This window comes from Condylura cristata, unplaced genomic scaffold (genome assembly GCF_000260355.1).
Source record: "Condylura cristata isolate star-nosed mole 26May11 unplaced genomic scaffold, ConCri1.0 scaffold00040, whole genome shotgun sequence".
Classification (NCBI taxonomy): domain Eukaryota; kingdom Metazoa; phylum Chordata; class Mammalia; order Eulipotyphla; family Talpidae; genus Condylura; species Condylura cristata.
This window is the reverse complement of record NW_004567141.1, coordinates 3,818,218-3,844,941: the sequence shown is the minus strand read 5'-3', so window position 1 is coordinate 3,844,941 and position 26,724 is coordinate 3,818,218. Positions and strand designations below refer to the sequence as shown.

Sequence of the window (26,724 nt, the reverse complement as noted above, 5' to 3'; positions counted from 1 at the left end):
CTTGTCAAGGTTCTCCCAGATGACGGGGCAAAACTCAGTGAGGCTAGGTTAGATTCACATGAGAAATGACTCCCTACTTGAATAGACAGTCCTTTAAAAAAGACATACAGGCCCTCCCTGTGGTACAGCGGGTTAAAGCCCAGCACTAAGAAGCCAAAGCCACTTCAGCATGAGTTCAATCCCCCCACTGGAGGTCACCCACCCCACGCCTCCCCAGCGTGACAGACCTCTCCTGACCCGCCCGCTGCTCCCGCCCAAGCAGTGTACTTTGTCGATCTGCCTGTTCTGCTCCCCACTCTGTCTCTGGTGAAGCCTTTTACCTCCCCCACACTTCTGGCCTGTATGCCAGTTCTGTATGCATAAATAAATAAACTTAAAAAAAAAGACATAAAAATGGCCCATAAACACAGAAAAGATGCTCCCCATCACTAATCACTATAGAAATGCAAACTAAACTATGCCATCCAATCCTATTAGGATAGCTAGTATCAAAAAGAGAAGAAAACAAAATAACAAGTGTTGACAAGAATATAAAGAGATCAGAACCCTATTTAATGCTGATGCAGAAGGTAGTGATGCAGCCACTGTGGAAAACACAATGGCATTTCCTCAAAAAGTTAACAATAGAACTACCATAGGACATAGCGTTTCCACCTCTAGCAATTCAAAAGAATTAAGAACTGGAACCCACACAAATATTTGTACACCCATGTTCAGAGCTATGCTCTTCACAATAGCCAAAAGGTGGACACAACCAAAGTGTCCATTCACAGGTGAATGGTTAAGCAAAATGGGGTGTACAGTCATACATTGATTTGTAGCAGGGCACATTCTCAGGAATGAGTCATGGAAGTGCTGACGTCATTAAGTGCAATTCCACAAACCTTGGTACAGCCTGCTACCCCCTAGTCTGAATGGTACAACCCTTGGGAAAGTCATCACATCTTGGCCTTGTCGTTGGCAGAAACATCACTAACGACATGTGACTTAATGTTCTATGATGGAATATTAGTCAGCCTTAAAAAGGGAGCAGTTCTGACGCTTGCTACAGTATGAGTAAGCCCAGAAGACATCACGTTAAGTACAACTAGCCAGTCACAAGAAGACAAATACTATATGACTTCACTTATATGAGGTAGTAAAATCAAAATGGTAGTTGTCAGGGGCTGGGGTGTCGGGAATGGGAAGCCAAGTGTTTAACTGGTATACGGCAAGATGGAAAAATTCTGGAGATGAGCTGTAGTGATGTTAGCGCAACAATGCGAATGTACTTAATACCACTGTCCTGTATGCTTAAGAGGATTTAAATTGTAATTTTAAAAATGATGTATATTTTGCACAATTGAAAAAACCTTTAAAAGAAAGAGCTTTCTAACAAAACAGGATTTCTTAAACTGTGATCAAGGAAATGAAGTGGCTGGTATAAAACATAAACAAGTGTGGGCTTGTAGCTGGACCGCTCCCTCTGCACATTTTCCTGTCTTGCAAAGGCTCCCAAGATTATTTAGTGCCTGACATGCAGATAATGAATGTTTTAGCTCAAAGTGTATACAAGTCAAAGGTAACCATGGCCAACACAATCTGGCCAGAGGTATGTTTGGATTTACTTACACCGTTCTACTAGGTGACCTAAGTCTCAAGAAGTGGATCATCTTGGCCAGGTCTTAGCAGGAAATTAGCTTTTGTAAAGAGGGTACAGTAAAAAGTTCCCTCTGTTCTTGATGCACAGATGGGGGCGGTGTCAGCAAGAACCTGCCCCTGGACTCGACAGTGCACATCCAGTTAGGAAAACACCCTGCACACCAGCCCACACTCCTCTGACTCTCCTGTGACAAGAGAAATGAGGACCCCACTCTGCATCCAGGGGGGGAGGAGACACCGTTACATCACATCACCCCTCTAGGGGAGGAGGCACAGTCTATTCTCCCTCCATGATGTTAAAAGGAAATCTAGCGTATGATCCAGCAATCCCACTCCCCTAAGCATCCACCCAGAGGATGCAAATATACCAACTCACAGGGTATTATACTCTGTGTCCAGGGCATATTTACAATACCCAAGTCACGGGACTTACACAGCAACAGAGAAATGGGTTAAGACGATGCGGTGTATAGATGCAGCCATAAAGCACAGAGCGCTCAGCTCTTCCCTCAGCTGGAGGGGAAAAAGCTAATAAGCAAGATAAGTCAGAACAGAAACACAAATACCAGATGACTCCACTTCTATGTGAAATATAGAGAAAGAAAACAAAGGGTCAGACAAGGCCAAACCAGTTACAAACTCCAGAAATCTCACTATAATTGAGACTACCAGAGGGAAGGGGGGGTGGAGGGAACAGGGTGTGGGAGGAGCCCAGTGGACTGCAATGGTGCCTGGGCGTCGGTGTGACGCAGTACCACAGCCTGTAAAAGTGCAGACTTACCCAGTGTTGCAGCCCTCAACTGAACAAACACTTCTCCCTGGATCAAGGAGTGGGAGAAAGTTTCAGGGTAGGGTTGGGCCCGGGCAATTGATGCCATTTCTTTTCCTTTTTTCCATAAAAAAAAAAAAACCAAATAAATGGGTATTTTATTTTCTTTTTGTTTTAACTACCTGGCATTTAAAAACAATTAATTTGGTTCAACTATGCTGGGAGGCTAAGAGAACGGACAGCAAAGCAAGCCTGGAAGTCATACCACAATGCCAGGAACTATGAAACGGGCTACTGGCGTCCCTGAGCTGGGAGCACTCAAGGGTGGGTGGGTGACCACTCTCTAGGACAAAGTCAGGGAAATTCCTGCACTGGGCCTAGGTTTGCTAAGTCCTGATCTTTTTTTTTTTTTTTTTTCAGATTTATTTATTTATGGATACAGAACTGGGTACAGGCCAGAGGTGCAGGGATGGTGAGAGGATTCACCAGAGACAGAGTGGGGAGCAGAACAGGCAGATCGATGAATACACTGCTGAGGGGAGCAGCGGGCGGGTCAGGAGAGGTCTGCCTCGCCATGTGGGTCACCTCTGGGGCAGGGGGAGATCGAACTCATGTGGAAGTGGCTTTAGCTTCTCAGTGCTGTGCTTTAATCCACTGTGCCACCAGGGAGGGCCCAGACCTGATCTATTATAGGAAGGAGTCAGGAGTCAAAATGTCTCACCTTGTTTTCTGAGAAAAGAAAAGTACCCAGACATATCGGCTTGTTGATGGAGTTAACAAGGGCCCCCCAGAAGAACTAGAAACAGAAAGTCAAGTAGCTTACCCTAGAAGCAGGACTAGAAATGGGAAGGGGTGGAGCAAGGGACAGTGCTTGTTATTATAGCCCTTCTTTGCTTCCTTGCTATGGCATGTATTAATTTGATTTTAAAAAAAAAAAGTTAAAAAAATCCCATGGGTTAAAAAAATAAACCATTAATCATGCAGTTACTAAACAATACATTCCCAGAAATATTTAATAACATGGGAATCCTCATAAGACACACACCCCTGTAGGAAAAGGAAAGAAATATACCAGAACATCCTCACTGTTTTTTTCTTGGTGGTAAAAAAGTGGTGGTAATTATTACCTCCCTATTTTTCTGGAATTTTCCATGTTCTATAACGAATACACTAACTTCACTAATTCCTCAAAAGCAGTTAATAATACCTTTCACATCTTTTTCAAGGTAAAAAGTATTCATAATAATGGTGGATTTAAAAAAGCTACAGTCCTTGTGGCTCTTCCCATCAACATCCAGTGTAATTCTGACACCCGGGCCCCAGCCACCAGTCCGCTCGGTCGCCAAGACGTGAGTGAAGCCACTGCACGCACACAGGCCTGATGCAGCGGCCTGGGTGATTTGGGTAACACCAGCACAAAGTTGCCCCCCTGATTTATCTGCAGATAAATAGTTCTAGTTGTTCCCATCGCAATAGTCGCAATAGTTACTCCCAGCTTGAGAGTAACCTGCTACATCACAACAGGTAGCTTACAGCGTAAAGAAGCTGAGCCATCCGCCCAGCGCCCCCACGCACCTGTCCACGGGATGCCTGTGACCTCGTGGCTCCACTCGCTCCACAGCCCATGCCCAAACTCCTCCTGGGCCCGCAGCTGCACCACATGCCTCAGGCCGCTCCAGGCGTCTCGGATGATGCAGTCATGTTGGGCCTCCTTGACCTGAAGCGGGGAGGCAGTGACTCATGTGGGGCGTAGGGGAGCCCTGATTAGGCAGTTCCATGCAGACAGGGGTGCCCTGGACACCTCCTGCCCCGTGGCTGCAAACTGTGCCAGGTCTAGCACGTGTCCCAGTTGGGCAGAGGTGCTCCAGAGGTTCACATCACAGGGGGTCAGAGCAAGATGGGGGTTGCCCTCAGGGCCTGCACAGGCCAAGCTGTAGGTAACCCTCAGGCACCATAGACTCGGCACCATAGGGCGCTCGGCACCCTCTTCCTAGGTCAGACTCTCCACTGAGAGGCCTGCAGACAGGAGACTGGCCAGGCATTACTATTCGCAGTTTCTCAAGGGGGCAATCGAGGCTCAGAAAAGTTCAGAGATTACCCAAGGCCATGCAGCTAAGGCACTGCAAGGCAGAGCTCCAAAACCATTTTGTTTTTCCTTCTAGTACTCGTTTTCCTATCCCTGAGCACCTTGGGGCACTTTTCTTTCAGAAGTAAAAGAAGAATTTACCATCCACGTTGTAAATGTCTTTGACCGTTCAGCCCGGTAGCGGAGCTCAAACTGTAGCCTGTAGAAATCAGAGTTCCAGGATGGGGGGTCCTGCCAGGTGACTCTGAGCCAGCGGGGGTTTCTGTCCACAGCGGTGACCTTGATGTTGACAGGTGGGTCTGGCTGCACTGCAGGGGGGAGGGAGCGTGGCTGCTGGTCAAGACCACAGGCCCCACCTCAGGGCCCCGCCCGCCCCGATTCCTGCACCTCACGGGCCACCCTCGGCCACTGTCGGCCTCTGGCTGGAAAACCCTGCAAGGGGCCTACTCAGCCAAGCCCTCTCCTGCCCCTCCAAGAAGCCTGCACTGAGGCAAAAGAGAAGGGACAGCTGGAGAGGGCAGGGATGGGAAGAGATGGCTTACGGATTCCGTAACCCTTAAATGTTTGGGTTCTGCTGGACTTGCTTCCGGCACCGTTGGCGACGCACAGAGACACTATGTAGAAAGAGTTGTCTCCCTCTGGGACTGCCAGCTGGCAGGAGAACTTCTGTGCCTCCTGGGAATACTGGCATGGCTCCGAGAAGTCCTCCAGCGGGCTGTTCGGACTGCTAGCGCAAAACAAAGACAGGGCTGGCTTTCAGCTACACTTACTCAGCTGAGGAGAAAAGGGGGGCTGACCCCCGAGGTTAACCCCAGCCCCACACTTAGCTCTGTGACTTCAAGTAAATTCATCAACATCTTCAAAGCTACTTTACCTCTTGAAAATGGAAATTATTCATAGTGCCCAGGTCACGGGGGTTGTGAGGACTCATTAAAAAATGTGTTAAAACATCGCTTAGCTCTTGGCACAGCACAGCCAAAGGTCCCGAACCAGAGGGCACTGAGGTTGGCGGAGGAGTGCATTCTTGTGTCCGGCCAGGCCCTGCGTGCTCAGCTCTGCGGGACATCGGGAAGGAGTCCAGAGGGGCCCCGGCCTCAGGCACTAACAAAAAAGGCCTGCCCTCAGTGGCAGGGACCCCAGTGGAAAAGCTCCCCAGGGGCAGCAGTGCTGCAGCGGGCGTGTCCGCCAGGTGAGCCCAGCCAAGGATCTGCATCACTGCAGACATTCAAGGTGAGTCAGTCAGACACCATCCCATCAGCCTGGCAAAGCCTGAGACTTCGCCCACTCAGGACAGGTGTGGGCATGTGAGGCCATGGCCGCCTTGCTGCTGGGTGAGGCACCCCAGCCCTGACTGGGCTTTGGATCCAAGGCCCCCTTCCTTCTCAATCTGAGGGAGCACCTCCCTGCAACACCGCCCAGCGCCCAGAAGCTGGCGGTGAGCTGGCCTACAGGCATGCCCGCCTCTGGGGTTTGAGGACCAGAGCCCCAACTTGTTCTGTGTCAGCCCCAGTAGAGTGTCCCACAGAAGATGCTGTAGTCACCCCTGGAATGAGTGGGTGAGCCCATGGGGGCAACTCTCTGGGGTTTGAGGACCAGAGCCCCAACTTGTTCTGTGTCAGCCCCAGTAGAGTGTCCCACAGAAGATGCTGTAGTCACCCCTGGAATGAGTGGGTGAGCCCATGGGGGCAACTGAGGGTGAGTGTGTGCACACGCCAAGGGAAAGCAGATCACACCAAGTCTCCCTCAGGGCCTGTTTCACCCACCCGCAGTCCCGGGCCTGGGTGGGGCTGCGGGTGCTGGGATTCCTGAGGCTCCACAGGCGTCTCCCCTCCCTCCGCCTTTCTCAGTTCGGCCAGATGCCCCTTTTATGGAAGCGAATTTTACTCAAGCTGAGATTGAAATGGAAGCTCTTTTTAAAGGTCAATAGTTATGACAAACCAGGAGGAGGACGGAAGTGCCTGAGGCTGCTGGCAGGCGGATATGTGAGCTGAAGCTTCAGGTCCTCTCACGCTTACTGTCAAGGCACAAAGCATTCTACCAATACTTGAAGTTCCGCTGAGTAAGCTTTCCGTGGACTGGTGCCGACAGCAACCAGCCACTGTGGGCATCCTGTCTTTGGGACAATGCCTCGAGGCCCCACTTTGTGGCCAAACATAGCTGCGGGTTGTGGAGATCTCGGGTCTTCCCCGCTGGGAGCACGAGCAAACAGTCCCACCGGCTGTGTCCACAGCCGGGCAATCGCCGCATTTCTACGTGGAGACCAAAGCATTAAGTTTACTGCCAGGCCCATCTGAAGACAGGCGCAGAAGAAGCTAAACCACCCTGTCGACAGCACCCTCAGGTTTTTGCTGTCCTAGTGATCAATAGTGCAAAAAACTCTGAATATCTGGACGAAGGGGCCTTCCGTCTGGGAAGGAGAGAGGCAGAACCACAGAGGTATGCTCGGTGCTAGCATTTTCTACCTGCCTGAATTCATGCCAGGTCCCCCATTTTGTGCGGTTTCCTGGAGACACGGGGGCCTCCACCAGGCAGCTGTAACCTGCCCTTGACCTCTCCCACCCTGTCACCACTGCCCCTCCTCCGCCTCTGCAATGGAGTCTAAAAAGGACACGCACCCAACACCCATGCACACACACGCACACACACACGCACAGAGTCAAGAGGCGGATGAAAAGCTGGCTGCCTCGCACCTGCGATTCTGCACCAGGACTGGCAGGATCGGGGTCTCGGATGAGCCGACCCTTCCAGCCGGGAGGACCTCTGACCCCACACTCAGCAGAAGCACTGTCTTCCAGGGACCCAGGGACATGTGCATCTTTTTCAGACCAACTCCCCAAACCTTTGTATTTTGAATGAAATTGGACAGATGGGGAGGGGCAGGATGGGGCGGAGGAGGACAGGGATTGATTCCCAAGAGAACCAGCTTACTAGCTGGATCACCGCATCACAAGTGAGTCACTCTCCCCACCTCAGTTTCTCCAGCTATGAGAAGAGAAGAATACTGCCTGCTGCCCATGGCCGTAAGGCGTGTTAGCAGGACACAGCTCACAGCACACTGTCCAGCAAGTCGCTGTTCCACTCTCGCTCGTCCTCCTCACCCCAAAGGACACTTGCCGATGATAAAATTTCAGAGTCGCTGGCCAGTCATTTCCACTTGGCTCCTCTGAGAGCCAATAGGATGGAGAAGACACAGCCCAGCTCAGGGGATACTTACAGCTTCTTCCACAGTAACACGGCCTTGGTCATCGGGGAGGGGGGACGTGGCGGACTCCACTCACAGCCAACGTTACTGAGGAGGCTCTTTCGGAAGCAGGAGAGCTGCGGCTCCTCAAGGGGAACTGGGAGAATACAGCAGACATAAGGAAGGAGCACAGCTCAGCTCCCTCCTGAGGGGAGCACTTCACACAGCTCCTCCCCAGGCCACCGATGAGGCAACCGTGACCCAGAACAGCATGGTCAGCTGCCACACACAGCTCTGACTGTGGAAAAGCAAAGGACAGTAACGGTCTTGTGTTGGGACAACACAAGAGAAGGGAAGGGAAGCCCCCAGGAAGCAAACTCCTATAAAGGGAGAGCGGCGACCAAAGACTAGAGCTTTGGCGTCACGTGGGCCTGGTTGTATGGCTTTGGGCCAGTCCCAGTCTCTTCAGTTTCCTGCCATAAGATTAAATGATGATATAAGGAGAAGAAGAAAATGGAGACTTTTCCTCACAGGGTCATTGGAGGGAGAGAAAGACCAGGGAGAAAGCGCCTGGCACAGGGCCTGGCACTCAGGGCATCTGGCGCTACAGAATTTTTATGCAGATTCCAGGAAGCTAAGAACCTGCAAAGTCTAAAAATAAAGTTAAGAGTTTAATGTGGGCTGCAGTTTTCAGCACCATGCTATGGGTGCCTCGAGGGAGGAGGACTGAACCCCAGGCCACCTCGTTCCTGCCCCCACCCCCACCTCCCACACACATACTACTAACCAGTGCGCCTGAAGCTCTCACTGCATGAGGCCAGCTGGACGGCATCCCCATCAGCCAGAGGTCTCCACCCTCTGGGGACCTCTGCCAGTCCCGCTGGCAGGCACCATGGGCCTTCCCCGAAATTCTTAGACCAAGGAAATGGTAGGAGTCGGAAGGGTCGGACAGGGCATCTCTCAGGAATGTGCAGCACTACTCTGGGAGAGCTGGAGAGCTCGGAGGACACCACTCACCGTCCACCAGCAAACGCACAGTCCCAGCGAGACGGCCATCCTGGAAGCACGAGTAGTTTCCAGAGTCGCTGAGCTGCACCGACCTCAGAAGCAGCCTCCTTCCCACTCCAGCCCTTCTGCTGTGGTGTGTGCCTGGCGCTGGGCTGCTATGCACCCAGTGAATGGTGGCGTTGTTTCCTGGGTCCCCGCCTGGGCAGGTCAGAGTAACACTGCCCCCGGGCAAGCTAGTCAGCACATCACCGGCCACCTCTGGGGAGGGAAAGACACAGTCAGGCCACAGTAGCTGGGGGAGGGACCTGTTTCTGAGCTGGGGAAGCCACAGAAGGCTTCAGCTCTCAGCACCTCAAGTCCCTCCACTGGTCCAGGCTCTGTCACCCCAGCCTAGATTAGCTGGGTTTACAGCCATGGCCTCCCAGGGGTCTCTGCACCGCAGCTTGGCCCTCCTCCACCCAGCTGCCCAGAGAGCCTCCTAAAGCTGGGGTCTGACCACCCCATTCTTCTAAAAATTAGAAACCTTTCATCGGCCTGCCACTGCCCAGAGCATGAAGTCCAAGGTTAAAGGGGAAAATTTTAGTATAGGTTTTAAGAAATATATTAGTACAACCACCTTGGATTGATATATTAACCAATAAAATAAATTAGTCCAACCTGCTGAGAACTGAGCAGACAGGGATGGGGGTTAAGTACACATGGTCTTTAAGCCAAATGGTTAGCCATTTCCCAGCAAGCAGCAGCGAAGCATCTGGCCCCAGGTTTCCATGGCCCTACCTGCACACCCAATCTCACCGCCCAGCCGTGATTCTGCACCAGGAGTGGCAGCATCAGGGTCTCTGATCTGCCAGCCCTTCTTGCTGGGAAGGAGTTCCCACCCCACACCTGAGACGCTCACCGAGCTCCCATCTTCCCGAGGTAGCAGTCAGAGAGGAGGGACTCAGGATCGGTGACACCCAGGACACTCCCCAGGACCAGTCACAGTCCAGAAATCAGGGACATGGACAAGGAAGGACACAGAGAGCTCCTGCCTGGGTACCCAGGCTCCTGTCAAGTTGTCTTCTCACTTTACCACCGGTGCCAGCGCCTCCACCCTGGCACTCTGCCCCAAGCCTGGCAGTGTAGCAGCCAATCATTTAAAGTTTTTATTCAGTTCACTATCAGAGCCTTGGACTTTGGGTGAGAAATCCCACTGTGTAGCCAAGCAAGTTCTAAAAGGTATTTTAGACTCCTCTGGTCTCACCTTACCCACTGTGGGCAAAGAAGGCCTCCCTCTGTCCTGGGTTCAACACATATTTAGGGAAGCCTCCAGAGGTAGGCACCAGAGAGGAGGGCACAATTAAGTAGTAATAGGAAGATCCTGCTCTCAAGGACACACTCACTTGCACAAGCGGGGTAGAGGACACTGTATCCCGAACATCAGCCAAAGCTCAGTCCCCTGAGCCAAAGCCCACTGAGGGTCCTTCTGAGCCCAAGGGCTTAAAAAGAGTGTGGAAAATTCTGACTCCAGTACACCTTTCATATTTAGTCTTTAGTAATATATTTCCAGCATTTCAAATATTGTTTTGAAATGTGTAATATAGTATAAAGGCATGTAAATTAATATATGCATGTACATGGAAATCACAGAGCATGAAACAGCCAGAGCGCTTACCAAATCATACCACCGTTGTCTCTGAAATCCCCTCTTTGTTTCTGCAGCCCACATCCTCCCTGCTTAGACAGTACATTTCGGATTTATCATCTCTCGCTTTTAAAGGTAGGGTCACTGCTTGTGTAGCCCTACACTTTTCTTAATTTTGCTTAATTTTTGAGCTTTCTTTTTTTTAATATATTATTTTCTTTTTTAAAAAGATTTATTTTATTTATGTACACAGAACTGGGGAGCAGGCCAGAGGTGCAGGGTAGGGGGTGAGAGAATTCACCAGAGACATTGTGGCGAGCAGGACAGGTTGACTGATGAGTTATATTGCTGAGGGGAGCAGCGGGCGGGCCAGGAGAGGTCTGATGCGCCATGTGGGTCACCTCCCCTGGGCAGGGATCGAACTCGCGCTGAAGGCGAGCTTCACAGTGCTGCACTTTAACCCGTGCACCACCAGGAAGGGCCCAATTTTTGAGCTTTCTATAATTGGTTTGGTACAGTTTTTTCAGATGTGCTTTTCTAAGTTTCTATGTACATGAAGCTGTAGTCATGCATTTTCACTGCTATGCAGTGCCCATGTGTAACGTACAGTCACATGTTGCTTAATGATTTCAGTCGGTGACAGAGCACACATCAAACAGTGGCCATAACAGGCTAGACCACACAGCCTCCGTGTGTAGCAGGCTACATCATCTAGGTGCGTGCAAGTATATGCGATGATGTTTGCACAAGGACAAAACCACCTAGGGGCATATATCTCAGACTGTTTCCCCATCACTAGGTAACAAATGACTATATAGCCTGCTATTGAAGGAGAGTCCGGTTGTTTCGAGTGTTGTGCTTATGGATTGTGGTTGTCAACCTTCTCTCACGTCGCTGTGGGTGCAATAGCTCAAGAGTTCATCCAAGTAGAGCTGCTGGTCCTGGCTGCACGTGTCCTTGCCCTTCTTGTCCACAAACCATGTGTTTAATCTGATGAACAGTGACAGGAGGCTCTGACTTGCGACATCCAGGCCACATATTGATTTCCATCCGTGCCCGAATCAGGGTAAGCTTAGGAGACCCACAACACTCCTAAGCACTGCACACAAGTGTAGTCTATGAAAACAAAGCCTACCTCCAAAAGTAGAGCACACGTATGAAACCTTTCAGCAGCCGAAATGGCATGAAGCAGAGAAGCGACTGCCCGTTCATGGATACGAAAATATTTGAGTCTTCCCAAGGCCCCAAAATAACCTACAAAATAATACCAAGCAACACAATGTACAATAACCCTGACCAACAGTCAAGGCAAGGATGATGTGACAAGCACACAGCCTGTCTAAAGTAGCTCCCAGGAAAGAAGCCGGGGCCACCCTGCTGCTGGGGTTACTGCCGCCTCTCAAGTGTCTGCTGCAAAGCAAACACCGGACACTATTTTGCTTTGGTCATAAAAGCAAAACTCCTCTTTGTATGTCTCTCTGTTAGCAAAAACAGGTACGAATGTAGGTCTTTCATAAAAGCAAAGTGTCTAAAAGCAAACTTCCGTAAAGCAGGGGAAACCTGTATCAATATTTTTATTCTCCATTTCCATATCCACTTGATAAGGCAGCTATAAGAATAAAACCTAAGGAATTAAGCTCGTGTACAAATTACCATCACTGGAGAAACAAAGTGGGAGGCACTGCCAAAACAGGACAGTCTGGGGGGGCGGTGGGGAGGGGGCGGGGGAGCGGCGGAGGGCCAGCCCCACCCCCACGCTCACAGCACCCCTCCGTCAGCTCAGGAGTGGAGCTCAGACTTCAGGAGGCAGGGACACAGGCTGAGGGACACCAGCAGCTGCCCGCAAGTCCAAGCAGGAGTCAAGCGTCAGGCGACTCGCGCCTTTCCTTGCGTTTCACCCACGGCTCTGACCGCTGCTAGACCGCGCCCACCTCCATCCCTGACTACATGAGGGCCAGCTAGCCCTCACCGAGAGCTCAGTCTGGGCTTAATAAATGTTTGTTTAACGGAGGACACCTAAGAGGTGCCCACTGGGATGGGGCCTCCACTCTGAAAACTCTCAAGGGCACTCACTGCTCACAGGTGCCATGTGCGGCCAGGCGCTGCTCACCCCCCCCACCCCCCCCAGGTCCTGCACCAGAAACCGGAGGGACCGGCTTGTCACAGGCAGGAGATGCTAAAGACAGAGCACCAGCGTCTGGAGCCAGAGGGCGCTCTCCGGTGCGCTTCGCCTGGCCAGTGCCAGGAAATTTGTTGCTCTAGTCATTTCCCTTGTCCGCTGTCAGAGGCATGCACTTGCCATGTGTAGTGAGCAGCCTGAACAATGGCAGGGGCTGTTCTGTTCCTGCACTTCCCAACAATGGCCAAAGTACTGGGGCAGCTCAGAGAAGTCACAAATAAAAGGACTTTCTTTCTCTTCCACAAAAGCAGAGCTGCAGGAGCCTCGGAATGGTGCCTCCTCTGCCAAGGAACTTGAGTAATGGTTTTCTGACTCTTTGAAGCTGAGTCACTATTTTTTTTTAATGGGGAGTGATTAATTATAAACCACCCATTGGCAAGGATTGCCTGTCCCAGCCCTTTTACAAAATTTATTTCTTCTAGAACCTGTGAATAGCACTGTGCTGAGCACGCTTTTCAAAGCACCATAGGTGGGATGATCACGAACCAATACCCAGACAGGAAAGGCCATAAAAAAATAAACTGGCTAAAATGAAGCGGACAAAGCTGCCCCCCGCCACCACCCACTCAGCCCTCTGCCGCCTGACCCAGAGCCCTGAGTCAGAGCCCACTGCACTGAGGGCCTCGTGGGAGCCTCATGGACAGCTCTTGAAGAGGAAGAAGCGATGTTCACGCTTCTGGCACTGCTGCTTAGCTCTCCAAGTGATGGGTCTAGACGTGGCTTCCTCTTTTCCTCTTTCTGAGGTTTTTGCGTTATCTTTAAGTTGCTTATTTACTCATAATGAGTACATATTTTATTACATACACCACTACTTATATAACACTTTACACGTGCATATAGACATAGATATATATCAGTATATTGTTATAACCATAGCTATAGCTATAGAAATAGAAATAAACAGAGCTGTATGTTCTGGGTCTGTCCAAGTTGTTATATACAGGGATGTATGCAAGGAGGAGGCAGCAAACGGGCACCAGGGAGTGGGAAGGGGGTGAGGCTATGTTTTTCAGGACAAGAAGTTTCTTCGAGCACCTTGAGGGCCTGAGAGTGTCCACCCCCACCCTACAGCTCTGCGTCCTGTCATTTTCTCTGCACTCTACACCCTTGGCCCTCAGCTCTGTTGGCCTGAGGCAGACATCAGATCATCACACACACACACACACACACACACACACACACACACACACACTCCTTACTACCTTTGTTGGTTCCTGGATATTGTGTCAGCACCCTCCCAAAGCTACCCCCCTGGAGGGAGGGCCAAAGGGAAAAGACCACTACAAAAAGTGAGCAGGGGGCTTCCCAATGACCACACTCCTGTCCTGGCGATGGGGGAGGGCAGGGAATGGCCGGGCTGCACACTCTGGCATTCAGCAGAGAGCCCACCATTCAGCCTCTGCCCTGAGCAGCAGCTCAGACTTTTGGAGACAGAGTTACAAGCCTATGCCTGTCCCCTCCTTAAGAACGCAAGAATTTCTTGGTGTACCAATCAACTGCAAGGTCTGTCTCCTGCCCCAGGAGACAGAACTGATTATGATTAAACATCTACTATGTACTAAACAGAGCTTTATTGCATCATACGCAGGATGATCACAATTCAATACTCAGAAAGGAAAGTACGTAAGACAATAAACTGGCTAAAGTCAAGTGGGCAAAGCTGTCCCCCCTTCCAGCCACCACCCACCCCACCCTTGCTTTCCTCATCCAAATCCCTGAGTCAGAGCCCATGACACCAAGGGGCCCCATGGACAGCTCTTTGAAAAGATGCGACGTCTCTGATGGTCACAGATAGTCTCTGACGGTCCTGGTATCTCTACCTGCCCCTCTGCTTGTGCCATATCAAGGCGTTGTTTAACCCCACAAAATCTTGTGGAGAACTAAAATCTACTATAATACAGACCACCCTGAGATCAAGATCCTCCACAAACTGACAGAACCAAGAGGAGGGGTAAGTCATCCTATAAGGGAGGTACCCCGGGGAAGAGATTTAGGTTGAGAAATGAAAAATGAGTGGGAGTTTGGTAAGTGGAGTCACGGAACAGCATGCAAAGGCATGGAGAAGCAAAAGCCCATGGTGGCAGGGAGCTGGTACCCTCCAGGGATCAGACCTGACTGTGCAGGCAAAGGTATGTGCAGCTCAGAACTGCTCCTCCTATCCCGGCCTCCAGGCCAGGAGCCAAAACTGCCGCTTCCTTCTGTTCATCTTCCGATCACCTTGAGGGTGATCGGCACTGTTGCCCAGTGCCCCACGCAAACCCCCAGTGCACTGTACAGCATCACGGGAGTAGGGGGGCGGTGGGGGAGGCCAAGGGCTGTGAAAAACCTTTGTTGTCTTCCCCAAGGCCAGGGTCAGTGGCAGGGCGGCAGCACCCTCACCCAAGATGCCTCCAAACAAGTGGGTCCTAGTTTAGTCACTGATAATCCAGTGGGTGGGCTGGGCTGACACCAATGTAGAGCCTTGTCTGATTTGTCATTTGATATCAAGTACCTCCATCTCTAGCAGGTGCAGGAGTGGGAGGCAGCCCGGTGCGGAGTTCTGGGCTGACAGATGTGTGAGCTCTACTCCTTATGGCTCACAGGCACCACCCCACCCCTCCTCTGAGAAGAGGAGTCAGACCATGACATGCAGGTCCCTGCTCCAGTGTCTCAACACACCGGCCCATAGTTCTCAGAGGGGAGGAAGCCCGACTGTCTGTTGACCTCCAATTATAGCTCAACTTGAAACAGTTAATCTATGGATTGATTATTCTAATAGTTGATGGCTTCTGCAGATGGCCAGGGCGCCCCAGTACCTCAGGCAAAGGCCTCTCCTATCCCTGCAGAGCTCCAGGGAAGAGAAACTCCCACACCTCCTTGCCTCCCTTTCCTCCAGGGAAGAGCCCCAGGTCCTGGCACGCTCTGGCAATCCACCCCACACCCAACAGTCGGCCCATGCCCATGTAGTCCCTCTCCCTGGGGCACTGGACCCCCAGCACTGTCAACACCCCATGGCTGGGGGCCTGGCAGCTTGAAAAGTGGGGTTCTTCCCTATTCTGGATCTGAGGTTGGATGCCAGAAACTCAAACAGCTTTGTTGTTTTTCTGCTTTTATTCCTCTTCAAGTAAACTTGCAAATGTCAATAACCAGAGAAAAACACGTAAATGGAGACACATATTTCTCAACTCTTGCAGCTTGCTGTGCTCTTGCCAGCACAAACAAGTTCAGCTTCCTGGCCCGTTTATGTAAGCAACAGCCCAACTGCCCAGGGAACACAGGTTCAGCACACGCCTGCTAATCCCACTGCCCGTTCTGAGCTGCACACGATGGCTCAGCTGGCAGCACCAGCCCTCAGAAGGCAGAGGCACCAGTTTCAGAAGAGCTCACGGGAAACCGCATGTCCCCTGTCAGCGATAAAGGCCCCAATCAGAAAGGCAGTGGCTTTTGAGAGAAGTCGCCAAGAGAACAATATGGGTACCTTATGTGCAAAGGGAAAGGAATGTAGAATCTGGTCCCGGGTGATCTTTCTCCCAAATGCTATCGCTGACTTCCCAGCTTGAATTAACCATAACGTCCCACCACTTCAGACTCTTACATGTAACAGGCCCTTTACCCACCATGGAGGAAGGCTGGCCCCCACTTCATGTGGGGCCAAGAGGCATTTGGAGAAGTTAAGGAACTTCCCCAGATTCACACAGCTAGTGGGGCAGGGAGTCCTCACTGGCTCCCATTGTGTCTGTCCAAAGCCCCTCTCTTTCCTGGAGCCAAGGTCTCTATATTCCACCCCAACTCCCCGTATCTCTCCCTGCTTTTCTCCCCAATTTTCTCGACATTCCCTGCTCTTCTCCTGCCTTCCCACCCTTCAAAGAGCCCTAGGGCCTGGGGGTTATGTGTGATGTGGAAAGAGCTTTCTCATGCACAGCACAGGCCAGCACCCCTGGAAGTCTCTTGCAGGAGCCAGGAGCCAAGAACCTTGATCCTCTCTCTACTCCCAACCAGCAGCACTGGCATGAGGAGTTAAAGAGTTTAAAAGTGCCCCCACCTCGGTCCCTCCCTGGTGACAAGGGGTTGAAGCTACCTCAGCCATTGAAGCACAAGTTCATCCCCGGCCAGGAGGGTGACCCACACGGCACAGCAGAGCTCTCCTGTCCTGCCCACTGCTCCCCTGAGCAATGTATTTCAGTCCATCTGCCTGTTCTGCTCCCCCTCTGTCTCTGGTGAATCCTCTCAACCCCTGCACCTCTGGCCTGTACCCCAGTTCTTGTGTGCATAAATAAATAAATCTTTTTTAACAGTACAAGTGCCCCCATCTCACAGTCTCACCAGTTACCTCTTCACTCCTCCCTAAAGCCCCAGAGGGTCGCCTCGCCCACCACTTAGGAAAAGGCTAGGCTGCAGGTATAGCAGGGAGCCCCGCCATGTTCAGTAACTCAGCTCCCCAGCCCACCTCTTCCACAGTCCCCTCTGTCAATCGCTGCCTCCTGTGGGCAGCCCCCACCCTGATGTGTTTGTACTTCTGTACCTACTTGTATTTGCCTTGCATTTGGCGGAGTCAGTATTTACCTTGGCTGGGCCTCCCTCCCCATCTGCACTATGGACTGACTGTATGCTGCTTGGATAGAGGGCCTTTAGATCCATAAAAAGGTAGAGCTGGATGCTGAGTCAGACACCAGCGCGTGTGACCAGCTCCTCAAGAGAAAAACATTTAATCCTCCCCTGGCAGCATCAGAGATAAACAACGGGCTCTGGGCCCAGAAGGTCTGACCGAGGTCACCTCTCAGATTATAAACTAATTAAAGGAAAAGATATCTAAGATAGGTGAACAACTGACCCCCTACCTCCATGAACTTGAGAACAGATTGAGAAATAAAGAGATAGATTAAATGTAGGACTAAGCTGGCATGAAGAAGGACACCATGCCCATGATGGACACATAAAGGACATGTATTCAAAAGGGGGCTCAGCTGGGGGTTACAGCCACAGGTGGGTCACTGAGCTAAGGGTCACTCTCCCAGGACTCGGACTCAGCTGCATATTTTTATATGTCAGGAGATCCGAGCCCAGAAGTTACCTGAGTACTAACTGTAGCCAGAGCAGCAACCCTGGGCTCTGGGACATTCCACCATTGCCCCATGACCCACTGCCTCCCCAGGGGTATGGCACACAGGATCCTGTGTCTTCCCATCTCTCAGCTTGCTTTGGGGGCCTGGCCCACATCAGTCTTTGAGTGTCGGTGGGGGTGGGTGGGGAATCTGATGTATGCTCCTCCATTACTTCCCATATCCCAGATTCCACACCCCTTGCTTTCAGACACAAGCAAACAAAGCTAACACTTTTGATTTTAAAAAGGTACAAGTGGAGATGTTGTGGCAAGGAGTGACTGAAAGGAGACCCAAGGGGAGGTTGCTGGGGTCTGTTCTGTTCTTCGTGTATATAGTGGGTACACCAGTTGCTAGGTGTGTGACGCCGTATTAAGCTATCAGGTACATGCTGAGTGCATTCCTCTGTGTGTGTGATACTACAGCACAGAATTTTATGAATAACCCAAAGTCGCACCCTCTATATTCCCACAACTGCTTGATTTCAACCTATGTCCCCCTCCCCACCCCTTGGGCCTGAGCTTGTACATAAACACACATACTCACACATATGCTCCAGTTCACTCCACATCACAGTAAAGGTAGCAGCAGAAAATAGAAAAGCAGACACATCTACCATCAGCAAAGCTGTGAAATCCAGCTCTAGCTTGCCTGACCCAGCCTCTTCCCTTCATAAATAAGCTTCATCAGGCCTGCCTAGTTCTGAGATAGGAAGCCTCAGGGTTAAGAATATGCCAGTGCTCAATCTTTAATTTTTGCTTGGTCCTAATAAAATGCCAACAGGTCTTTTCCTCTTTTTTTTGGGAACTAGGCAAACTTATTCTAAAGTTAAAAAGGAAAAGTAAACAAGCAACAATAGCTAGTCCAATTCTGAAAGAGCAGAGAAATGAGATGGCTTTAGCCCTAAGACTTTAAAGCATATTACAAAGCTACAGAAAACAAAGCAATATGGTACTGGCATAAGAACAAACAGAAAAAATTATGGAAGGAACTAGGAAGTTCAGAAATAAAAGTAACAAGAATAATTTAGTTGGCACTACTGTACATTTAAAATGCTTAAGATAATAATTTTTGTGTTATGCATATTTTACCACAATTTAAAAAAATAGTTTAGTCTGTGTGTTTGCTACATTCAGACACTATTGCAAACATACACACAGATTACTAACTTGATTCTCCCAACAGTCTATCTTACAGAAGAGGAAGCTGCTTACATACCTAATTAGAAGTGAGGCTGAATTCAAACCCAGGCAATTAAGGCTCAGGATTTGTGTGTTTAACCACTTACTACACTGAGAAGCAATATATAACCAAGTATACTCAGAAATTTCAGATTTCTAAGACTTCACTTAAAATCAGTGGGAGAAACATGGGTTGGAAGTATGTTTAGAGCCATACCTCATAACTCATTCCATGAGAAATTCAAATGGATCAAATATTTAGACATCAAAAACTCCATGGCACCAGAAAAAAAGATCTTTCAAAATTTAATATTAACACAGGTAAGTCTTTCTTAAGTAAAATACAAAACCTAGACGTCATAAAGGAGACTAATGCATCCAACTACATAAAAAAAATCTTCCTGGTAACCCTTTGCCCCAAAAGCCAAAAATAATTAAAATAAACTGCAGAAAAGTGTTCTCATATCTTAAAGAACTCAACTCATATCTTAAAGGACAAATTCCTTAATCTACTAAGGAAAAAGCCAAGTCTAATTTTAAAATGAGCAGTGAATATGAATAGGCAGTTCATACAAAGAGATTATGTAAATGTCTTCAAAATAGGAAAAATACCAATAGATGGCAGCCAGATAAGATAAATGCAAATGAATCCCACCATGGGATAGTGTCTATCCCATTTCTGTATAGACACTAATATGATACATTTCAGGTGAAAGGGTGGAGACTTGGGCACTCTCACTGATGCTGGGTATGAATTGGTGCAGCTTCTGTTTTCTTTCAAAATTACAACACATCAGGCCTTCCTGGTGGCTCAGCACTATGAAGCTATCTGTAGCTGCAGCCACTGCGCCAAGAGTTCCATCCCGGCCAGGGAGCTGACCCACATGGCGCGGCAGGCCTCTCCTGGCCCGCCCGCTGCTCCCCTCAGCAGTGTGTTTCAGCAGATCTGCCCGTTCTGCTCCCCGCTCTGTCTCTGGTGAGTCCTCTCACCCCTCCCCCCACACCTCTAGCCAGTACCCCAGCTCTTACATGCGTAAATAAATCTTTTTTTAAAAAATTACAAACATGCCTCCACCTGCTGTTTTACTCGCACCCCAGCAACAGGAGAAAGATGTAAAGTGATCCCCTGAAGTACTGTCTGTAGTAGCAAATCAGAAATAATCAAATGTCCATCAAATGTAGACAGGGTAAATAAACAAAGTGTTTGTTGTAGGCATAGGATGAAATATCAAAAGAAGTTGTTTTACTAGATCACTGGTTTATTATAAAAGGAACCTACCGGATGGAAGAGATGCCTAGGGTAAGGGCAAGGGAAAGGGCACGGCGCCCCTACTCTGTCCAAGCCACTGCACCCCCAGATCTCCATAGCTTACTGGCTTGGGAACTCCAAGGATGTTCTTTGCTTAATAGAAATAGATGAGTTGTAGTTGTGACCCTACTGTGCCTCTGAACCACATCCAGTTCACCTCAATGTTACCTCAATATAAAAAAAAAAGTAAGTAACAAAAAAGAAAGAAATGAGCTCTCTCTCCCAGTCTAGCGAGAGTAGCCCAGGATTCAAATACACCCAAGTTCTAGCCTGTCCTTCCTCACTGTGTGACCTTAGACCAGTTCGACCTCTCTGTGTCACTGTTCCCATGATAAAATGGCAAAAATAATACATCCTCCAAAATATTAGATCATCAATGTTAAAATCTTCTCACACTTTTTCACACCTAACTTCTCAAGAATGATGGTTTCAGTTTTATTCCCACTGCATGAGTACATCTTTCCCCTTTTCTGTGGGAAAATCCTCACACCCTCCTCCCATCAAAATACACTCAGGATCGATAACTTTTTTTTTTTTAGATTTATTTATTTGTGCATATAGAACTGGGGTACAGGCCAGAGGCTCAGGGGCGGTGAGAGGATTCACCAGAGACAGAGTGGGGAGCAGAACAGGCAGATGGACGAAGTACACTGCTGAGGGGAGCAGCGGGCGGGTCAGGAGAGGTCTGCCACACCATGGGATCTCCTCCGGGGCAGGTGGGAATTGAACTCATGCGGAAGCGGCTTTAGCTTCTCAGTGCTGTGCTTTTACCTGCTGCGCCACCAAGGAGGGCCAGGATCGATAACTTTTGTCCAGCACCAACATCTCTGTGTTATACCTAGAGAAGTGCTATGTTGTCTAGGCCTCACTGAAGAGACTGGCCCTGAGGTCACCAGCTGGGTAGGTGGGCAGCCAGGAGCCAAGCCTGGACAGCCTGCCCCAGAGCTGTTCCCCTCTGCTACGCCAGCTGCCTCTCTTGGAGATAGGCTCATGTACGGTGACCTGCAATTATGAGTGGAAAGGGGAACAAGAGAGGGTCACAATCACTGGCTCAAGCGTTCACTCTGTTCACTACCTAAGAGAAGACAGCAGACACTTTCTGGAGCAAAAGCCAACTGTCTGCCGCACACCAAGCAGGTGTTGGAGCATCTGTAATGATGATGCTGTGAGGAGGGAAGATCACCTGACCTCCCTGGGCTTTGGGGTTGGATGGGAGTTTTTCTGGGGATAAGCTGATGGTCCAGAACCTTGTAGATCTTGAGTGAGTTACTTAACCTTTCTGTCCCTCAGTTTCCTCTTGCCTACCCAGGGACATTATTTCAACAATCCTCCCTCTGTCGATTTTTGGCCCTGATGAGATCTTCTCCATCAGCAGGTATAGACTCCCTTATTTCCTCCACAGCAAAGTTTACACAGCAAAGTTGGCCCTGATGAGATCTTCTCCATCAGCAGGTATAGACTCCCTTATTTCCTCCACAGCAAAGTTTACAAGGGAGTTGCCCATCCTAACGTCTCCAGTTTCCCTCCTCCTGTTGTCTCCTGAGTGTGCTCCAGTCAGTCTTTGGCCTCCGTGACTCCACGAAACCCCCAGTCACCACAGCGTGGCCCATGGCTAAGTCCACTCAGCCATCCACTTGCCTCAGCGGCCTCGACACATGGCTTGCTCTCTCCTCTGCCACGTTGTCCTTCCTCAGCTTTCAGGACATCAGTGCTCCTGGTTTTCCTCACCTTCTCAGGTCGCTGTGCTCCAGGATCAGGCCCTGGGCTCTTCTCTATGCTCTTGGTCTCAGTTACTCTCAGTTACTCTGGGAACTTGATATAACATCAGAGGATCCCAAATTTACACCCCAAGTTCAGTTTTCATTCCCCAACGCCAGACTCCAGTATCCAGCTCATTCAGCACCTCGCTCTTGTCTGAAATGCACCTCAGTTTCAACATGTCCAAAACTCACCTCCTGACCTCCCCCTTTGGTCCTGAGCCCACCCCTCTATGCAACAGGTCCACACTCCATGCCCTTTGGGCTGCTGGGAAGCCAGTGAGACCACAGAAGCAGAGCTGCGCAGAGTTCCATGCACACAGCTGACACATCACACTCGGTGACCGTAACCACAGCCTCCAGACGCAGGGAAGACCAAAGGATGGAGGCCGGAACAGGTGCTGGGGAGACAGCCTGAGGGGGACTCAGGGACAATCAGAGAGAGAAGTGCAGTGCTGTGAGGGGATGGAGGGCAGAGACTGCTGGGCTCAGTGGACATCACGCCTGAACCCAGGCCAAAGCCAGACAGTGCCTGACTCTGCCAGACACTTTTGACCTTTAGCCCAGGGGAAAGAATAAAGCTTACACATTACTCAAAAGCAGCTCCCCAGAGGCTCCACCAGTGCTCTGAGGGCAGAAAGCCTTCCTTTGTCATCTTCCCATCAACCACTCCAGCCCTCGAGAATTCTCTTGTGAAGACTCTAACCTAAGTGAACAACAGGACTTGAAGCACTTCCCTCGCCTCAGACTTCACCACAGCAGAGGGCACTTGAGTGTCCCCATGGCATCCTCTGTCCAGAACCCAGCTGGCCCTCAGGAGGTCCCAGATTATTAAGGAAGAAGCAGAAAATTTCCCGCCCAAGATGAAAGTATAAGGAATTTCTAAATATGTTTATATTTCCTTCAGGCCTTCATCCAAATATCTTGGAGAACTTCCTTGGCCTTCCATCAAAAATATCAATTGTAGGGTTCCCTGTAGGTGCAAGGAGTTAATTGCAGCACTATGAATCTATCCACGGCCACTGAAGCACCAGCTGGGTCCCCGGCCAGGGAGCTGACCCACATGGCGCAGCAGACCTCTCCTGACTTGTTCACTGCTCCCCTCAGCAGGGTATTTCAGTAGGTCCACCTGCTCCCCACTCCGTCTCTGGTGAACCCTCTTACCCCCTGCAGCTCTGGCCTGTACTCCGGTTCTTAGATACATAAATAAATAAATCTTTAAAAAAGAAAAATATATATATCAGTTGTCCATGCCCTTCACACAGTCACACAGTCCACACAGTTCCCGTTTTATTGTTTTTATATATTATCTTTCCTCCTTAGCAGTAGCCATTATCAATCTATATATTTAATTTACATCCCCACTTAGAACAAAGCCCCAAAAGCCAGAGGTTTTTGTCTGTTTTGTTGACTGTGGTATCTGCAGCTCTTAGAATAGAACCTGGAACACACAGGGGCTCAAAATATGTTTTCCAAATGAGTGAATCATTAACTACCGGTACTGAACCATTTGCTCTGTGCTAGAGATTTTCCTACACACTGAATGACACCTTTCTTAGCTCATTTCATCTGCATAACCACCCTGTGAGGGAATATGACTATCTTTTCTAGATGAAATGAACACTAAGATCTTACCTTTTGAGAGGTAAGATCACTCCAAGCTCAGATCATCTCTCCAACACCAACCACTGCTTGTACAGCTGAGCTGTGTTAATGTGGAGGATAGAAGGAGATCTGGGGAGGGATAAAGGAAGAAGCAACAGAAAACCTCTAGGAAAAGCCCTCTGGCACTCCCGTCCAGTAGAAAGTTCTCGGTGGTGTGTAGGTCTGTGCCTACTGACTGGAGGGCCGCAAGTCACATGAGCAGTTGAGCACCTGAAATGTGGCTAGTGCAAGAAAGAAGCTATATGTTAAATATATATGACTAGGAATGCTCCTCTTCACTGGGTCTGTGGTACGCAGACTGGTGGGCCAGGGAAAGTGGGGTGGCGAGGGAAGGGGGTGCAGGTTCACAGCAGTCGGCACCTGGGCTGTTTTGTGTAATCCTTGGAAGGGAGACTGTTCACCCCGTTCACAGGGGCAGGTGCAGAGGTCATGCAGGCAGGGCCAGTGTGTCCGAGCCTCAGGGTCCGGTCCTTTCCCAGAGCACTGTCCCCCACTCCCGCCTCCAGACAGTTGGGATGAAGCAGCCACAGCAAGGAGCTGAGTTTTCTACCTCCCCTTCACGGATTTGCACTTAACCATTTCCAAGTTGCTTCGAGGTGGAAGCTAGGTGGCTGGTCCAGCACAGGGCCCATAGGATTATACGTGGACTCAGCAAATGTCTGCCGTATTGAATAAAAAAAGGGGGGGGGGGCAAAGCACAGAGAGATTTCTGGGAAGTAGAAACCTGCAGGCAGCTCCTCCATCCTACCTATTAGCTGCTCATCTTCGATTCTGACAGCACCTTCCAAACACAAGGGTGTGCGTCTCCTCCCTGACGTTCCCCTTTAATTCCACTCAGTAAGCTGAGGAGTCAACCACCGGCATTTTTGTCAAGCCCCAGCCCCTACCCCAACACCCACACAACCAACTCTGGTGCAACGAGATCCAGAACTATCCTTTTTGAGAAATACTAACTAAGGATGAGGCTAGGAATGCAGAGAGGATTTTTGGGGCAGGAGGAGGCTGCACTAAAGGGAACTTCAGAAGCTGAGACAGAACTCTGACAGACGTAAAGGTACACGTGCATGGTCTGGTATTGCAGAAGACAAGGGAACCTGAGTCACCCTTGCCCAGGCTTCCCGCACCCAGCACCTAAACCCCGGTCAGTCCAGGCCCCTGGACAGTGAGCACACCTGAGCAGTCCCACCGGCACCCAGATGTGTGGGCGGTGCTGCTCCCGAGGAAATCTCGCCTCCTGGCTATAAGCTGCCAGGGCTGGGAGCTAGTGGATTTCCCCTCCACACCGGCCGCGGCTACCCCTCAGCCCCTCATTTCTCCAAAGCAAGACGCCTCACAGTCATTTGCTCCATGCTTCCTGTACAATGTCTTTATTTTTGCTCTCGAACTTGTGGGCTGAGTCTATGTGGGTGTGGGAGGGCAGCTGGGTATTTTCTATTTCTCTGCATTTTCCTTCTGAGCTAGGAGGACTTTCACTTCCTCCCCCAAACTCTCAGTTCTGCCTTTCATGGGCCGGCCAGGCCTTCCATCCCTCATAAGCACCAGGGAAATGGAGAACTAACTTCAACCGGCAGCCCGGGCAGTGCCTTGCGGCTACTGAGAAGAAAAGGAAGCCGGAGCAACAGCAGTAACCTCCCTGGGGCAGGGACCCTGGGGTGCAGCGTGAGTAGCAACAGAGGCGGCTTAGGGAGATTTACTCCCTCCCCAGTCGACAGAGGCTTCAGCTCAGATTGTATCTTCTTGACAGTATGGTGGAAAGTCCAGAACTCCACTTCCTTCCCTTGGTTTCTGCTGTCCTGGGGCTCCCTAGACAGTGGCAGCGCTCAGTTTGCCCCCCAAACACCTACCTGCTTCCTCTGCTAGGCTACTTCTACATTTGGGTTCTACATTCTGCTAGTTGTACATTGGGCTAGAGATCAGAAAAGAGATCAGAAGGTGGGATCTGCTACCCTGAAGCACAGGACCATAAGGGCTAGGCTTCTCCCAACCAGACCTAAAGTCCCAGCCCTATCCCCCTGAACCCCAGTCTCCTCTTTGAAACAAAGTATGTTTAGATTCTATGGAGAATTAGAAAACCACCTCAACCAACAGTAGCTGTTACTGGCAGGAGATTTAAATAGGAGCAGAGATAAGGGAGCCTTCTCCTTTTCTCTTCCAAGCACCAGGAACACCCCTTCCAGAAAGCAAAGTTAGCTTCAGGAACGGAGGCCTCTACTTCTAGAACTTTCCCAGCAGGGAGATTATCAGGCTGAGGGCAGTCACCCAGAGCTAGAGCCCAGCGTGGTCTAGCAGCAAAAGCCAGAGTCACCCATCACCCATCACATCTGTTCCGGGAAGTCCACCAACTGCCCCCTTTGGTTTTCCTCTGTGTCCTCAAAAAAGCTCTCAGATCCTAAAAATAAACCTCTGGAGAAGCAGTCGTCCAGTCTCTCCGAAGAGTAGACACACGGGGCCTGTGGCCAGAGCCCATAAAAAGGCCAGCCTGCCAGGGGCGGATTACAGTCCGAGAGAGCTGTCCTCCGCTTCACCCCCCTCTGTAAGGGGAGTCCTGTGTATGCTGGCCCTTAGCCAACACCATCCCTCACCAACTCCTCACTTAGGTTAAATTCCATAAGAGCTGGTATAGGCTGAAGACAGTGTAGGCAGTGGAGAGGGTCTGTGACTGGGCGCCCCTGTCAGCCCCATCACAGTCTGGGCGCCGCCAACCCACACTTACATCTGGGGCTGAGGGGAGTCAGGCGAGGGGGCGGCAAACGCCAGGGACTGACACAAAGATCCCCAGGGTGCAAACTCTCAAGCATCTCCTCTAGATGCGTTCCGGAGTCCGGGACTCATTTGCGTGAAGGCTCGGGGTGGCAATGTGAAGGAGACCAACGGCACGGGTTTCTTAGAGCGCACCGGAGTCGGCTACGAAGACAACAGGGAGCTTCCCGGGCGCAGGACGCACGCTGGAGGGCGCACCCCGCCAAAGGCGCAGGATGCAGCAGGGGGCGCGCGAGCGACCGCCCGCCACCGAACAGCTGGGTCAGCCGGGGACCGCACCTTGTACCGCGGGACCTAAGCTAGCCACGAAAAGGGGGAGCCGTCTGCCCTCCTTTCCTCCCACCAACCGCCCCTACCCCGCCTGCGGCGGCCACCCGGCTTCCCCCACCCGCCGGCAGCGCCAACCCTCCTAGCGCGCGCGAAGCCCTTACCTAGCGCGGGGCAGTGTCCGGGGACCACAGCCGCCCCCCGCGCGGCCAGCAGGGC

General features: G+C 50.6%; 1 protein-coding gene across 1 annotated transcript in view; it reads right to left on the bottom strand.

Annotated features, from left to right (window-relative positions):
• IL6R (interleukin 6 receptor) overlaps window positions 1-26,724 on the bottom strand; it is a gene marked incomplete at its 5' end in the record, with an annotated part of 45,446 nt that extends 18,722 nt beyond the window's left edge. The window contains 6 exons of the mRNA XM_012733254.1: window positions 3,986-4,127; window positions 4,638-4,804; window positions 5,039-5,223; window positions 7,711-7,834; window positions 8,695-8,943; window positions 26,670-26,724. Coding sequence (XP_012588708.1) covers window positions 3,986-4,127; window positions 4,638-4,804; window positions 5,039-5,223; window positions 7,711-7,834; window positions 8,695-8,943; window positions 26,670-26,724 — 922 coding nt within the window. The remainder of the gene's footprint in view (window positions 1-3,985; window positions 4,128-4,637; window positions 4,805-5,038; window positions 5,224-7,710; window positions 7,835-8,694; window positions 8,944-26,669) is intronic.